This window comes from Oenanthe melanoleuca, chromosome 1 (assembly GCF_029582105.1).
Source record: "Oenanthe melanoleuca isolate GR-GAL-2019-014 chromosome 1, OMel1.0, whole genome shotgun sequence".
Lineage (NCBI taxonomy): Eukaryota > Metazoa > Chordata > Aves > Passeriformes > Muscicapidae > Oenanthe > Oenanthe melanoleuca.
The window spans coordinates 54,564,599-54,581,736 of record NC_079333.1 but is presented as its reverse complement, the minus strand read 5'-3'; the positions used below and the strand labels follow the sequence as shown (position 1 = coordinate 54,581,736).

Below are 17,138 nucleotides of genomic sequence, written 5' to 3'. Positions count from 1 at the left end.
CTCAGTTCTTCCCTCGCATGGATTAGCAATTGCAAAATAAGGAGTACATGAGCCTTCATTACCTTCTAATGCACTCTGACAGAAACACAGTCAGGCCAATAATGCAAAATGCATCCAGGATATCATGACTCAGAAGGAAGGATTCCATTTCATGTGTAAGCAGTTTCTGGTATAAGTCAACACATACTCCCCATTTTCTAAATCTGGCATCTGCAGGGACAGAACCACAGCAACACTGTCACCAACAAATCCCTCATGTGCTTCTTCTCTGTTAGCACCAACTACAGTAATCCTGCTATGCAGCAACTTCTCCACCCCAAAGTCTGTTCCTGTGTGCTCTTAAGGCTTTTAATACACAGCTACTTCAGGAGAAACCTTGTGAGTTTCTCTGTTTAAGTCACTGAACAAAGCCTGAGTCTACCGGGTCAGAGGAGGGGCTGATCCTAAAATTGTGAGGTTTGCAGACTTTTTCATGGCAGTCTAGACTGCATTCTCACAAGACACAAACACATATTCAAGCAACTGTGGTAACAGATACAGTTGACTCTCAAGGACCTGTTGTACACAAAGAAGCTAACAAGGATTTCAAGAGAAAGGAAATAACTATATTCTGTAGACAGCACACAAGGTTACAGACAATCTTTCTTTCTAGCACTCACTTTGTGTTAGACCCTTTGAAAGGGGATTTCAGTGAGAAGTTCTTGTTTTCAATAGTGGCAAGAATTTAATCAGAAAAATGAAATTCTGGGGCAACATCAACTTTATTGTCAGAGCACGTTAATGACATGAGAATCTTAAGTGCCTTTCCTTATCAAATACAAGCGGCACTTGCAGGAGAGGTACTGATTGGGCTGTACCCCTTGGGGGCTGATACATCTGGAGGTGGTGATCAATTTTAAAAGGCTTCCCAGTTAATGAGACTGCTGGTAGGCATTGATCTCCTCAGGAAAATTGTGATGTTGCAGCTACAGATCTTACAGAGGACAGACTAACAAGGGAGCTTATCTTTTGAAATGGCTCTGTAGGCCATGACATTGCAGAGGTCACTGCTTTATATGCAGCACATGACCTTCCTTCCCCCATTCCCAGCAAGCAGAGGAGATCAAAATACTCCAGCAGAGACAGTGAGGAAAGGGGCACAACCTCATATTTGTTCTCTTTGCCTCTAGATGAAGGGTCTTAGAGAAGGGAAGTAATGAGTCACTCAGTTTTGCATGGTAGGCAAAAGCACATCTCTAAATACCAAGCACCTCTATGTGAACGTGTCACTAATAACCAGCAGTACTTCAGTGGAGTTACTTCACAAAATCTGAAGTGTCACACAGAAGCTTTTCATTACTCCTGGATGCTGTGCTCCTTAATGCCAACATCTCTCAGCAGTGCATCTCAACAAGCTCCAGTGGTACACCCTCCCCTCCCTGTGCCCACCAGGGAATTCCCTAGACCAGAGAAGGCACTAGTGTCCCTGTGTCTGCTGGGGAATACACTCTGTGCAGGTAGCTCAGTGTCCAGCTGCAGGTTAAGCTCTGGGGGGCTGGAGCCTGAGCCCCAGGCAAAGGGCCATGAACTGCCAACCTTTTGCATAACAAAGAGCCTGGGGACGTGTCACTTGGCCAGGGGAATGGACACTGGGAGAAACAACAGGAGCTGACAACCCTCAGACCTCCCTGTGCTTAGACTGGGGTTCCTTTGTTCAGGGTGCCTCCTTGGAAGCACCAGCTCAAGCTGCCATTTTATTACTTAGTTATTGCACCATGATTAAATTATTTTAAGTATCTGGACGTCTGGGAGTCTGGGAAACCTGGGGTTGAACTGGTGGGAAACCTGGTTTGAACCTGGTGTGACAGTGAGCATGGGGGGTGCAAAGGGGCTCAGCCCCAGCTCAGGTGGTGCCAGAGTGACTGACAGTGTGACTCCTGGATGGTCAGGCAGGCAAGTTTCCTTAACACTGCAGCTTTGCTTAACCTAAATTGCATTCACTGGAGGTAGGGTTCCAGCTCACTCACTCCAGGTGAAGGATCTACAGGGCCCTCCTGGTGTATGTTCAATACACAGTACATACAAATATTGCTCTGACAGTTAAACTCGAGCAATGGAGCTCGAGACACTCTAGTGATAAGTCCATCCTCACTTTCAGCTGCATTGGAGATGACACCAGCTGAATGCTCACAAGACCTTCCTCAATCAGTGGCTGCCAGGCAGTGCCCAAGCAGCCAAAGCTCCTGCACCACCTGGCTGCCCAACAGAATCATTCATGTTGGAAAAGACATCTATGACCATCAGGTCCAGCCATTAAGGCAGCACTGCCAAGTCCAGCACTCAACCATCTCCCTAAGCATCACATGCACATGTTTTTAAATATCAACAGGGTATTTAAACCACTTATTCAACCACTTCCCTGGGCAGCCTGTTCCAATGCCTGGCCATCCTTTTGGTGAAGGAATTTTTCACTTGTGCCCATTTCCTGTTCTCCTGTATTTCAGAGGATTTGGGCCTGCTTTTGCAAAACCAAATTTACTTTTAATGGAAAAGAGCACTCAAAAGCACCATTCATTTCACCCTAAGCAAAAAAAGGTATAGAAAGGGAAGGTGAAGGAAGCAAAGAGATGTGTGTCATTCATAACTGAATATACCTTAAGATTAAAAAAAATCAGATTAAATGGGAAGACAAGAACCCTGACAACCCCCTGAGGAAAAGCAAGGCTCATAACTGAGGACCTTGCACTGCAAAGATCTGATGTGTCTGTTATTGATTTGGGCTCAAAAAGAATCAAAGTGTCTAGTCTGTCAGAAACAGGCAGAGATCTAAAACTGTGCAGCCTTCAGAATTCCTGAGGAATCAAGGGGTATGTGTGTGTATGTAGGCATCCACACCAGGAAAAACAGCAAGCCAAACACCAATATCTAGAGACAAATACTGGCAACATATTAAGGGAAAGAGCTATGCCTAAAGCCAAATGGGAAGAAACAAAAGGAAAAATACAAGAAAAGCTGGAATCAGTGACAAAGGAGTAAAATATCTGTACCTTAGAGAACAGTCTGGGCAAATGATGAAGGAACTGGAGCCACTAGCATGGGACAGAAGTCCTTCTTTAAAGGTCACAAAGGAGGAAAAAGCAATCAATCAGGCTAAGAATACAGGTGAGTAATTTCAGAAGCCAAAGATAAAAAAGGTAGAGGTGACTAAACAGCATTGTGTGTTAATTATCTGATAGAATCAGTTTGGATCAGTTAAAAACAAATAAATGGGGTAGAGTGAATGGGGAAGGCAGGAACCTCACTACCAATGGAATTAATTATATCAGGACTTAGGCTGTATCTAAATCTGACATTAAGCAGATATTCTTGGGAAATAGGTATTTACAACAGATCTCCACATTTAAGTAGGACTATGCTAAATAGAAGAAGTCCTCATTATTTACAAGTGGGTTAGACTTCTTTACTAATCAACAAAATAAATGGGTGCAGATGTAATTTAGATTCTGTTTTGACAATTAGTCTTGGATTGAATGATTAGATATTGATTCAGTTAGAGAACAAAAGCATGAAGTCATTTTATAATTCACAACTTTCATTTCAAAGTATATGTTTTAAGAAGCTAAGAGAGGTGTACAGGACAAAATTTCTCACAGAATAATGTGTGGAGGAGGCTTGAATATTTCACAGAATCATAAAATCATTGAGGTTGGAAGGGACTTTTGGATGTCATCTTGTCCTACCCTCTGGTAAATTGGGGCTGCCTTGAGACATCTGCCCAGAACTTTTCAATATGTTCAAGAATGGAGAATCCACAACCTGCCTGGGTAACCTCTGCTCATGTTCAGCCACTCTCAGAGTACAAAAGTGTTCAGGAGGAACCTCCTGTGGTTCAGTTTATGCCCATTGTCTTGGAGTCAAAAGTTTCAAGTCAAAATTTGAAAAAAATATAAACAGAAGCCAAATCTTTCCAGAGCCCTAAACCATGAAAAAAAATGCAAACAAATAAGAAAATATTAAATAAAAACCCAAACAAACAAAGCAGAGGACAAGTAGATCAGGAATTTTAGTAATAGGTTTCAAATTTTACTTACTACTTTTGATCTTCAAGAAGCATCTCTCTTCTTTGCATTTCTTCTTGTCTTTTCTTAACTTCAAGTCTCTCTGCCTAGTGCATTAAAACCAGAAAAAAATACTTGAGGTTTCCAAAAAACCAAAAACAAACATCCATTATTTCAATTCCAATATTTCAATATTTTGGTTTTCAAAAGATCTATAGCACTTGGGTGCAGAAGTGACCCAATCTCAAATTTAGAGGTATTCACTCATGAACAAGCATCTCCTAGTCAAGAGACCTGTTTAAATTAGAAAATGACATGGTGCTCCTAGTACCCATCTACCCAAAAGGCCTTGTGAGCCTTCACAGCCATCACAGCCCTGCTGGGGGACAGCTCAGGGTGCAACTGATGCACCCCTGGTCCTTGCACGAAGGCAGAAGACCTAAACCACTGCACCACAGCAGATGATAGCCCTGTGGCACTGACTGCAGTGATGTGAGTACATCACAGACCTGACCTGAAGGAGCACTGGGTGCTGGCCAGTTGAATATGTGCTAAGACAGATGAAAGTGGGAGACATTTGTACTTAACCAGAATTCTTCTGCCTCAGATACCACATCTGGTGCAAGAGCCAACCAAATCCTTGACACAAAAAACTCCTCTGTAAATCTGGCCACTGAACAAATGATTAAGTCCTTTAATACAAAATTGCACATAATTTCCAATGGAAGTATCATCTAAGCTACCCAAATCCCAAATTCAAGTAGAATAAAACAAAAAAATACAGAACTTGCTGCAACAGCAGCAACATGCAGTTCAAGCTAAATTCCAATGGAAAGGAGGCCAGATAAATTTTTGTTTTGCCTCACAGGATGCAGTTAGGTCCAGTGGGAAGAGCAGTTAAAAGGCAGTTCAGTGTATGACAAGCACAAATTAGAAGCACCAACCTGAGATTTCAGCCTGCTATACTTTGAACTCCCACACTGCAGTTGCTGGGGGGATGCTCCAGCAAGAGCTCCCAGGAAATGATCACAACAACTCACATGTGGAACAAAATACAGCCCCAGACTGTCACTCTGCTCATTGCCCACCCTCAAAATGAAAAAAGGTAATTGCTTGGTAACCCAGCAACCAGGCATTGCTCTGAACAAAGTGCCCTGGAAATTTCAGACAATACCTTGCAGAGATGAGAAGGGAGGTGTAGGTGAAAATGGCCAGAGCCCCAAATCAGGGCAAGAACACTGCCTGAGCAGAGGTACTGTGCAAGGACAGGGAGAACAAGGAGAGGGAAATGGGTAAGGGGGTAAGAGATGTTAAGAACAGGGTTGAAACCCCCAGTTCCATAATCTTCTTCCTGTCCTGCAATGAAAAGCATTTCAGAAAAATTACAATTCTACTGGCAGTTACTCAATTACTTTGCCTTCAGCAATTTCAGGATGTGTATTTTTTAATTGGATAAAGAACGACTGTCTGAAAGAGATTTGCAAAACAAGTGCAAATTTCTCCTTCGCCTGCATTGGATTAAGAAAGAAAATCCTTTCAGATGTCTGCAGATAGGAAAAGAGCCACTATGTTGTGTGATGATATAAACTGCTGGAAGGCAAAAGACTTAGAAGCTCTTATTTGGAAAAAGGCAGAGAGAAATAAACAAAAGGAGGAAGGCAAACCTCTGAATAAGATGTCCTGTTTATGACATACTGATGCAATTCAAAAATTTAACCAAGCTGTAGTAAGGAGCATCACTACACAGCATGGGTGATTTTAGAGTGTTCAGGGGATATATTGTTGCTTTTAACCTAGACACAGATGTGTTTTAGGCAAAAAAGCTCCCACTCACTTGTGCAGCTTCACAGTTTACAGGAAAAGAAAGGAAAGAGGCGGAAAAGAAATCTTATGACTTGTTTTATTGTCAAAGGTGATGCTGACACCCTGAGACACCAGCCACAGCTCCCAGGCTTTTCCTCAACACTGCCCAATACTGCAAGCTGATGCCTTCACCTCTGAAAAAGCACTGGATGTGGGATCCAGCATCATACTGCAAGGCTCCTGAAAGTTCAAAAAAAGGAATTCAAAAACTTTAAAAAAAAATCCAAAGCTCACAGGACTTGTTGTGGTCTAGCTCCTAGCTAGTGACATCAGGAGAACAGTGATATTAACTTTGATAAATAATAACCTTCAGTATCAACCCTGTCTCCCACTAAATGAAAAAAGGAATATCCTACAGCTATTCTACCAGCAGAATGGCACCTGAAGAAAACTCTAGTATCTCAAAATTACTCACTTGTGGCTGGCAAGACTATTTTTCACTCTGGAAATTTACCCTAGGACACCTGCCTAAGGATGCATACAAGTGACAGGCGACAGGATGGGGACATGCTCTGACTGATGACAATCTATCAGTAGACATTGCCAAAGCGCTCCACATTTGGCACCATGTTCAAAAAGCCAAGAGTGGAACAGCTGTGATATTGAAGATAAACACGTTGAAAAATGTTAGCAGAAGGTCTGTAAAGTGCCCAGTTTTAACAAATTCCTAAAAAAAGGCTGCTCATACTGATTAACACAGTCAAATTAAAGAGCACATGATTTGATAGAGAATAAAACAAAATTACAGTTTATCCTAAATAAGACAGTTTCTGGAGTTGGCAGGACTGTTTACTACATTACATAAGAGAAAAAAAATTGCATGCAGTAGAATTACACTGAGCCTTTTCACTTCAAATGGTTTGAATTTCTAATATTCAGTCAAGACCTAAACTACACAAGGAAAGGCTAAAGACAGGGTAACAGCAATAGAAATGCAGTGACAGGAAGCATTGCACTGAAGTCACCCAATTTTACATACAACACAAATGAGAAAAGTTTAAAAACCAAGAAGCCAAGTATCAGCTGCTTGCTTATTTTTTGGGGAACTTTGACAGTCCTTTCACCCAACAGATACACAAGAAATTATGATCCAGTCTGGTCAAACACTGTGATGTGAAGGACTGCACAAAAGATACCAATTCCAGACATCTATTACTAATAATAAAAAACTACCTCTCATGTACTTCAACACTTTCTGCAGATTAGACACATGTCTCAGCATCAGGGAAAAGCACAGACAAAGGGAATTCCTTGCTCGTGTTACAAAGTCTTTTCCAAATTATTTCACTGAGCACTCAGATCATTAGCTTTGAATACCCAAACTCAGGCAGCCCACAGCTGAACAAACCCCAACAGTCCCAGGACAAGCTGCCTCTCCTGGAGTGCATGGGAGACCCAGATATTTGCTCACACAAGGTGGCTCTGTGGAGCACAGAATGAAGAATCTTTCCTCTCTCTGGAAGCTGGAGAGAGACAAGGTAGATGCCAAGCTGGTCTTCCAGCAGCTAATAAGCCCAAGGTTAGTTAAAAAATGACAGAGACAGGCAGGCAGACTCGTACAGACAGTGAGGCAAACCTTCTGTATTTGGGTACTGCTTTGGCAGACACACTGTTCTCACTTGTTCACAAAGATAATGGGAAAGGGGATGCTGCTTTTATCTGGAAAAAAACCAGCATTAAAACTAACATAAACAGATCCTAAGCTCACAAGCAGCACTGGCTTCCAGCACATCATCCTTCCAATCAAGGAAGAGCTGAGCTGAGTATCAGCACCCGTTCTAGTCATCACACATTAGCCTGTAGGGCTTCGCCATTCATGTCTGCTGGCAAAGAAGCTTTCCAGCTGTGAAAGTTCCAGGGCTCCTGCTGATAAAGCTGGCTAGCTATTATCTCCTCTCAGACTGTCACACAATTTGGGTTTTATTGAATGAATAATAACCTTGAGCAAAAGAAGGGCTGGCCAGCAGGAAAAGACGGCTTGTGAACTCGCAGAAAGACGTGCTCCCAGCCATTGCCCCACAATGCAGTTGAATACAAATCTATCACTTCAAATAAAAAGCTCCTTTCCTTTGGTAAACAGAGCACAACACTGGTTGCACAGCACCAGTAGGATCTGTGTCATTCTCAGGTCTTGGGAGCCTTTCATCTGTAGACAGGGTGAGATGGCCAAATTGACACCTTCCAGGGCTTTTCAGCATGCTGTCCTTAAACACAAGGTTGAATTTTTAATATCTAATCATCTTCCAGAAAGAAATCTTCATCAGCTCACTCACTATTGTGGAAGACAATCTGAATAAACAAATTCAAACTAAGAGTTTGCTTTCATGCACCTCTGTTTTGTTTGATTGCTTTGTGGGTATATGTTTATTTAGTCAAATTAGACAATCTGTTTGGCAAAGATGTTTCCTGCAATGTTGCATCCTCCTTCAGAAAAAAATGGATACTTAGTTTTACTATCTGCAACATCTATAAAGATTTTATAATCTGTGGGAGTGAAAGTAAGGAAATTAAAGAGCATGAAAACAAACCTGATATATCAATATATTTTTCAGGTGTAACTAGAAATTATAGCAGTCTTGTAACATTTTTCTTGTCTGATGCCCATGGGCAAGCAACATATATTAAATAATTAATCCACTCTCTTCCACTGCTATCATCACTGCATCTGGAGCTATACATGAGATGGTAACAGCTAATGACATTTTCAGGTGATAATATTTATTCTCCTGTAAGCTATTGTGTATGATCTTATGCCCAAAGTATAATACTAACCACTGAGAGACCAGGAACAGACTAACCCTTACCCAGAGGCAATTACAGTTATTTTTGTTTATGTGTGCCCTTGTACTTCAAACAGTATCGACAATTTTTTAATTAACTCTCAACATTCAGTTTCTGCACAGAAAATCATTTTTACTGTTGTGGAGACAAAACTTGCAAACCTGAAATCTCCCTTTCTCTCCTTGTTAATGAGCACATCAGTATCATGCTCCCTCTCCTTTCATTTTTCATTTAAATTCCACACCACATTCTCAAGCAAGTACTCCTTGGTTGCCACATGGAGATACAAATGAACTTTTACAAAGGCTTGTGCAGCACAAAGGACAAGAGGATGCTTTGTGAGAATAACTAGAGAAAGCAAACAAATTCAAAATAACAAAAGAAAATTTGAAAGTTATCTATCATTGGTGTCAATATATGGAGAATATTAAAAGGAAGAGTGATCAGACCTATTAGCAAGACACTTGTGTGTTCAGGACATAGAAGGGCTGGAGGGGCAGCTGAATTTCAGGGTGTTCTCACCACAATGCAGGTAGACTACACTGACCTTTCCATGATTTGGATATCTTTTCCATCCTGACAGGCTGGATTTTCTAGTATTCTTCCCATGTGCACAGGCAATTATGGATTTCTATAAGGCCTTTGTGCCAACTGCTACAATCCAATCTTAGAGAGGGAGCTCATGCCAAAGTGAACCAGATAACCTGTACACAGTTTACTCCTGACCTTTGTGCTCTCCCTTTCTGCTGACTCTGCCAGATAGATGCAACTGAAAGGCTGAGCCAAAGGAACACTTGAGCCCCCAAAAACCCTGGGCAGGCATCCTTCAGTCAGCTACAAAGAGCAGGAGGACTAAAGCTCCTAATTCCTCAATACCATCCAGGGCTCCACTTAATTTAATTAGCCAGCTCCACATAGCAAAATCAAGCATCACAACATGAACTGTTATATGGCTTCAAGTCTGCAGTAACAAGATTTACCTTCTCTCTCTGAATTGCTTTCTTTTTCAGGATTTCAGCTTCTTCAGCTGCCTTTCTTGCTTTTACATATTCTTCTCTCTTGTTCTGCGTGACATAAACATAGGAAGTTATTTTACATATTTATGTATACAAGGAATACATAAGGTAACTTGACTCCCATCTTTCAAATCCAAAGTGTGTTAGGGGAAAGTTTCTGGATTTTTTTCCCTTAAAATAAGACACTGAATAATCCAGGCTGTGCAACAGCTACTCCAAAATTGGCTTTAAGAAGGCTGAGAAATCTAGGACTGATAAATGGGCATCCATGCAAGGACTCACACAGCTGATTGATAACTTACAAGCATTTATACCTCTTGGAACAGGAGCAACATTTCCACATAAGCACGGGACAGGGTGGTACATTGATCAATTAGTCCAGGCATAAGCAGCATGCTGGAAGACACAGCACAGAATTTGAGTGGCTTTACAGCTGTTCTGGCTGTTATTTGAGATATCATCTGTGATACAGATTGCTACGTATTTATGGAAAGATTTCTCATTTTCTTTGGTGCAGAACATTAGTTTCTGATTTTCTGCTGCTTCCTTCAGGTTTCATGACTTTCTCCTGTCAAGCAGCTGTGAGTTCATTTTAGAGTCATAGGAAACACTACAGGAAAAGCTTTCTTTTGAGTTCTAAAAACAAACAAACACATTTATTCTTACAGACCTTTTTCTGGTATTTAGATTGCATGAGAACCATTTGCTGGTTTTGTCGTACTTGAGCCTCTGATTCGTTTCCACCTTAAAAAAAAACAAAAATATAAACAGCACTTTGTATGAGCATTTTAACTACAAATGCCAGTCAATTCACAATACAGCAATATAGCACATTGGATGTATACATATACAGGAAATTTTTCATAATTACAGTAGCTGTCTGACATTAAAGAGAACAGATAGGAGACCTTTTTGATAATTTCTTTCATCCATCAAAAGCACTTGCCTATTATTTGCAGAGCACCCATTGTATCATCCACTCAACCAACAAATATGTCCCTACAATATATGATCAGTTTACTGAGGAACTACTCAATTTTCAGAAAATCAGTCATGCTTTGCAGGTGAGTTTTCATTTTCACATCCAGCTATCCTCACCTTTGCTCAGTTTGTCACACACATACAGTCAGAAATTTTATTGCTAAAAATTTTCTCTTTTATCAAATTTAGGATCTTGGACTCTGCCAGCTCTAACAGGATGCTACCATTTTAATATTTTCTAAGTAATGTATTGGGCCTCAAGGAAGAATTCCCCTTTCTGAAATGGAAGTAAAAGCCTTTTCCCACAGATCTCACATTCATATCCAAGTAGTAAAAGGTGTCCTTTTCCAAAGCCATGGACTCTCTTTCGTGAACATCTAAAGCTCTGGCCATAATGTTCAGCCTTCAATAAAAAGAAACAAAACCTCCACAACTAAAAGACCAACCACACAAAGAAAATTATAGTAGGTTTTATGAGATGGAGGGAATGACTTTGATTCTATTACTCTGCTCTACTTTCCAAAATATTTTCTTGCTGCAGGAAAGGAAATTATTTATTTCCTTCAGTTGTTGCAAAAATAACAGCAGCCCTCACTCCATTCTGAGGATGGGTGCTGTATTTTCCTAATTTATTGTTTTCATGAGAAATTCTTCTCTATGTGACTCCTATCTATCGAAGAAGCTGGACCAATCTGTGCTACCTTAGGTGCCTGATATCCTGGGTTGTATCAAAAGCAGCATGGGCAGCCAGTTGAGGAAATGTGATTCTGCTCCTCTATTCTGCTCTGCTGAGACCCCACCTGCAGACCTGCAGTGCTTCATCCAGCTCTGGAGTCTCCAGTATAAGGACATGGACCTGCTGGATTGAGTCCATGAGCCAAAGATGAACTGAGGGCTAGAGCACCTCTCCTGTGAAGACAGGTTGAAAGAGCCGGGATTGCTCCCCCAGGAGAAGAGAAAGCTCCAGGGAGATCTCTTGGCATCCTTTCAGTATCTGAAGGAGCCTACAGGAGAGCTGGAGAGGGAATTTTTGCATGAGAATACAGTGGTAGGACAAGGAACAATGGCTTTAGATTGAAAGAGGAGAAATTTAGATTGAATATGCTAAAGAAATGTTTCATTATGAGGCACTGAGGCAGTAGCACAGATTGTCCAGAAAAGCTGTGGATGTCCCATCTCTGGAAGTGTTCAAGGCCAGGTTGGACTGGACTTGGAGCAACCTGGTCTAGTGGAAGGTATCCCTGCCTCTAGCAGGGTGGTTAAAACTAAATGATATTTAAGTTTCCTTCAGACCCAAACTATTCTATGGAATGTAAAACAACTATACTGGACCCTTCAGGAGGGATCACTCTTGTCTAAAGGCAGCTCTCTCCATTTACTAATGGAAGGTAACTAATCTTAAGGAGCTTTTGTGACATTCAGTGAATGGGTGATCAATTCTCTAAGTGTGGCAACATTTCCATGGACACAAATACATCCCTAAGGTAAGTTCTCAAAAGAGAGTGGCCATACAGTATACAAGCAATAAGCTTAGAGCAGCAATAAGAATACAGCTGGCATTGCAGAGTGTCTCTTCCCCAGGTCTGGAAAATAAAACTGCTGCTAAACAGGTTTTGAAACCTCTTGGATGCCTAATCTTTCTTTTTTTTTTTTAGTCTTGTATTGGAAAAATTTCTTTTGTGCATGGAAGTTTTTTTCTAGGTACTGATGGACATCATCTCAGAACAAACATTTTTCTGATCGTTATTAGAAATTGCCTGTAGCCTTTCAGCCAGGTTGAATTCATTCAAGTTGGCTTGGCTGTAACGTGTCAAATGCTTCACTGAGGTCAGAGGGTGTTGTGCTCACATATAATAGTACCAGAAAAGAGATTATTGCATTTATCAGGCATGATTTGTTGCTCCACTCATGGCTTATGGAAGAGAGTAGAACTCACATCCTTCATTGTTCTCATCTCTCCATGATGCCTGAAAGTTTGCCATTCAAATATTATAGAGTTGAAATCCAGAATACTTATTTCCCTACGGAAAGCAGAAGTGTTAAAAAACTTCAACTTTAAGAAACTTCAACTTTATTTAGATTTTATTTAGTGATTTGGATTAGACATGTAGTCCCTTAAAATGACTCTGAGAAAATAACACAATACTTTTTCCCTTAATGAGTACCCACAGTGATGAAATTAGAGATGTAATTTCAGCTCCAAACTTGTTCCTATGGGAATATGTTCTAATAATCTTTGCACCTCAGTTCTTTTCAGAGGCACTGAACATAATGCCTGTGTCTCAGTCTCCAGGAGTATAAGTGGCAGCTAGAGAGTGATTAATGACATCACACATTCTTTCTTTATTTTTGTCCTCTGAAGTTGCTCCCTTGCCAAGAAATATTTAAAATGCAGTGGGGCCAGAAGCTGAGACTCCTGACACTCAGTCACTGCAGCTTTAAGGGACACCCTCAGTCACACAGCCAGCCTGCACACACCAAACACACCAAATTTCTTTTTCCAGATTTCACTGTTTTCAGCAAAAAGTTCTATGGTCTTCTTGTGACAGAAGTACGTCTTCTGGGAACTACTCACAAGATCCTAGAAGCAGATGTTACATGTGAACTCACAGAGACTGTGTCTGGCCACACAACAGCACATGATGGTGGAATACAGGGCACTGCCACCACTGCACACAACTGTGACTCAGAACATGTGGGACCAAGATCACCTTGAGCCACAAATCAGCTCTGGGTTGGAGTCAGTTCAAATTCCTCTGTCTCCCACCTGCTTTCTATTTTTATACACTGTACATCACCACAAACCTATCTTGTGCAGCCTGGCAGAGAAAGAACTTAATTTGCAGGTCAAAGTAAACCACATGCTGCACTGTGCACCCCAAGTTCTCCTACAATATCCAAGGCAAGGAAGGACAGCTCTTATTTTATAAAATGTTTTTAAACTAAGTCTGAAGTATCACTAAATTCAATACTTTATAGTGGTTGCAATCCAAGGTATCTCCTATACTTTCCCTCACCCATTTAGGAAATCTCTTTGTTATCTTAGCAAACACACCAGTTATGTTCAGGGTGTCTTAAGTTCTTGCAGCTTTTTACCTTGTTTTTCATGTATTTGTCTGTTGTTATCTTTACAAAACTGGTAATACAGGGCTTCACATACATGTAACCTGCAAATGCTGAAGCTGCAGGGATCACTTTTGCCTCTTCAAGAGCCAGCAGCCAGGAAAGCACACACAGTGACACAGAGGGTAACTGGAGGGTCTCCAACATGCTGTCCATCTGCACACTAATGACAAGTGTGTGCCCCCTCGGAGACATCAACCACAGACAGTGTAAACAGCAGGAGAGTTAATCCACCTGTTTTCCCCAAATGTTTCTACAGATTTTCTACTCTGATCTTGACAGATTTCTTGAGTGACAATCTGTGCTGTTTTGTTTCAGAAACATCTTCCTTGCCATGATCATCAAGAAGCCCAGAGCACATACAATAGGCTCATGTCAGCCCTTATTCACACTGAATCTTTTTAGTAAGCAGCGAGAAAAAGTGAAAAATGTCTCATGTCTTGGAAAATTAAATTTTGCAATTCTCAATTGCTGATTTACATGTCTTACCCAGTCTCTGTGGCACCAATGTAATTGGCCCTGGCCTGTGTTCTTTCTTCCATTGCTCCAGGTCATCGAGCTCTTTCTTAGCAACTGAGCAGGTATAAAAAGAAATAAATATATGGAAGTTAGAGGAATACTAAAGAGCAGCCATTACTGCTAATTGCATGTAATTATGAAGACCATCCAGGAACAAACTTGTTCTCAAGGGATGCAGACACCCCCACAAGAGGTTATGCAGTCACTGCAATGATCAGCTAATACAGCAAACATTTTCCCTCAGGCTCAAAAGTAAAGCCAAAACCAGCTAGGAGACTGGTAATAGACTGCTTTTTTAACCCCTGGGAACCTATAGGTAAGTGCCACAGTGTTTACTCCTGCAGGTAAAGCAGAAGATGCTACGATGAAGATGTTACTGCATGGAGGGAAATCCTTGTGGTGTAATGCTCCCCAACAGGGAAATGAAAAGTCATTTTCCCTCCCAGCCACATGCTCCCTAAATAAAAACAGGAGGAATGCATGAATCAGCTTCAAATTAAGACACTTCACCATTGGCACCCACATGTGAGATGGGCAGTGAGCTCCCAGTGTAGTCAGTGGCAGTCAATACAGCTGGGGTGCAGCCATATGCTCTAGGATGGCTGATTTAACTTCTCTCTTTCTCAGCTGGCAGAGGAAAAAACACAACAATTCCTTTCAATAGCAAGACCAACAAAGCCTATGGAAAGTGGAGCTGTGTTTTGCACTAGCACTTCAGTTGCTCTAGGAGCTTATCTCATTCTTACAATCCATATATCCTAATGGCTGGCTATGGCTATCAGAGGCTAACATCAGCCCACCTCTAAGAGGATAAAGCCAGAATTTGGGTAAGCTTCTAAAGAGACACAAAAGACAAAGAAAAGCTTTTTATTTCACCTTTAAAGCAAGAATTTAAGTAGGGACTGCTTTCAGTGAGGTCCTATTTCTGCCAGTGTCCAAGCCAGAAATACCTGACACACTTCAGACCTTTCACACTGGCACCACAAAGTGAAAACAGATCTTTATTAGAGCAGCAGCACCTCTGCTGTTAACATCACAGTCAGGTCTAAGATGATCTGCTGCTATTCTTCCTTTAAAATGATTATAGTTTGTTTCATGATAAGTCCATTTTCCTTCTTGCAACCAAAGGAAACCCAACCCATACCAGCCTGGTGGTAAGGCATTTCAGCCAAACTCATAATGTTTGAGAAGAAAGGATTTAATTGCACAGTTTCCTCTAGGACTCGAGACATGAGAAGTTCTGACTCACACTCCTTCACCTTTCATGTCTTGCATAAATCAATGTCCATGTGTGTAGGACTGCTGTACTCAGTCAGTCACCTCTGTATTTATTTCACAGCTGACTCTTGCTGTAACTTTGCCAATAAAAGATTTCAACATATGCCTGGTCTTTCTGGTAGAGGTTCAGGGTGTTCCTGCTTAGTTACTTTCACCAGCAACACTCAAAGCCAAGCAAAAGTGAACATATATTCACAAATACTTTCCATCTAAAATGACTTTTACCAGCTTCAGCAAAAGACCCACCTACAATCCTTAAATGCTCGTTCAAGAATCAACAGCATCTGCAGCTGCTTTTGTTTCCACATAGGAGTATTATAAAAATATTTTTATTTATATTTTTTCCTTCCTCCTCCTAACCCTGAAACTGTTCAAAGTTCCCCAATATGAATTCAATCCTGTAAAAGTTGGATAGAGCTAATTCCAGCACTGTCTTGTAGAAACTATCTTGAACAGCTCCTGCACTGAAATTACCAAAACCCTTCTGAACAAGATTTATTCTGCATGAAGTGAAGCCAGATGATGAATCCATCTTAAGCTACATGATCATGGAGAATGCTCATAGCATTGGCATTACTGTCATAGCTGTATATATAAAAACATTGTAAAAATGAGGATAAAACTTGCAAGAGCAATAAAATGCTAAAACCCTAAAGTTATTCAAGTAGAAATAATGTGTTATGATATTAGACAACTCAACTTACTTTGCTGCAACTGTTTTCTTCTGGTTGCATTTGGAGTTACCAAGACATATGGGCCAACACTAAAATGAAAGAATACACTCTTATTTTTCCTATTTACACAAAATCAGGACTAGAAAGAGTACCTTCATCAGCAAAGTCAGATTTCTGCTGTTGTAGGAAAGAACTTAATAGAAAAACTAGTATTTATTCTGATTCAGCTCTCTAGGAATTTTTGATAAGTACTCTAGAAATACTTGTTATATTTGGAATTGGCAGCAGATACCAAGGATAATATTTTCAAGAACTTTTAGCACAGCCTTTGCTGTTCTTATTCAAGTCTTACTCTAAACTGCTGACCTCAAATCTCATGCATTTCAAATCACATCACTTCCTTGAATCAAAATGTTCCATGTGGAAGATCACTGTCTACTGGGAAGAGCACTGGTGCTGGCAGTCCCACCCCTTACCTTGTGGGCACCAAGCACCCTGTGGACTGAAGCAGTCTGCCCAAAAGTTGTCCAAGAAGTGTGCAAAGTCACACTGTTTGTGATGGACCCAGATGACTTACTCTCTGCCTGAGCCTCAGTTTCCTTGTCAGCCTTTCATTTTCACCAGGCACCAGGAATTCCTTGGGCATATTCATCTTGCTGTCACGCCTAAGGTGCGACTCACTGAATCAGGACAAGGGCCCTGTTGTGCCAGACTTAATTCAAAATGCAGTTGCTGTCTCAAGGAGCTATCAATCTAATGTGACAGCAAAGAGGCAAGACAGGGTTCAGAGTGTATTAAGAGACTCGAGGTGATCAAAAGAGCGATGAAAACGTGCCAGTTCCACTTGAAGATGACAAAGGGTTTTA

At 41.0% G+C, this 17,138-nt stretch overlaps 2 protein-coding genes across 8 annotated transcripts in view; one reads left to right on the top strand and one right to left on the bottom strand.

Annotated features, from left to right (window-relative positions):
* Positions 1 to 17,138, top strand: part of AKAP11 (A-kinase anchoring protein 11) — a 384,481-nt gene that overhangs the window by 272,999 nt on the left and 94,344 nt on the right. The gene's annotated exons all lie outside the window — the stretch shown is intronic.
* EPSTI1 (epithelial stromal interaction 1) overlaps positions 1 to 17,138 on the bottom strand; it is a 48,244-nt gene that overhangs the window by 21,384 nt on the left and 9,722 nt on the right. For 2 of the 5 annotated variants that reach the window (XM_056496071.1, XM_056496082.1), the window contains exons 2-7: positions 16,303 to 16,361; positions 14,291 to 14,374; positions 10,368 to 10,441; positions 10,012 to 10,093; positions 9,662 to 9,745; positions 4,071 to 4,144 (exon numbers count right to left, since the gene is read on the bottom strand). In XM_056496071.1, the coding sequence (XP_056352046.1) occupies positions 4,071 to 4,144; positions 9,662 to 9,745; positions 10,012 to 10,093; positions 10,368 to 10,441; positions 14,291 to 14,374; positions 16,303 to 16,332 (428 nt within the window). In that variant the 5' untranslated portion in view covers positions 16,333 to 16,361. The remainder of the gene's footprint in view (positions 1 to 4,070; positions 4,145 to 9,661; positions 9,746 to 10,011; positions 10,094 to 10,367; positions 10,442 to 14,290; positions 14,375 to 16,302; positions 16,362 to 17,138) is intronic. The other 3 variants (XR_008840933.1, XM_056496055.1, XM_056496063.1) reach the window with 2 other exon arrangements.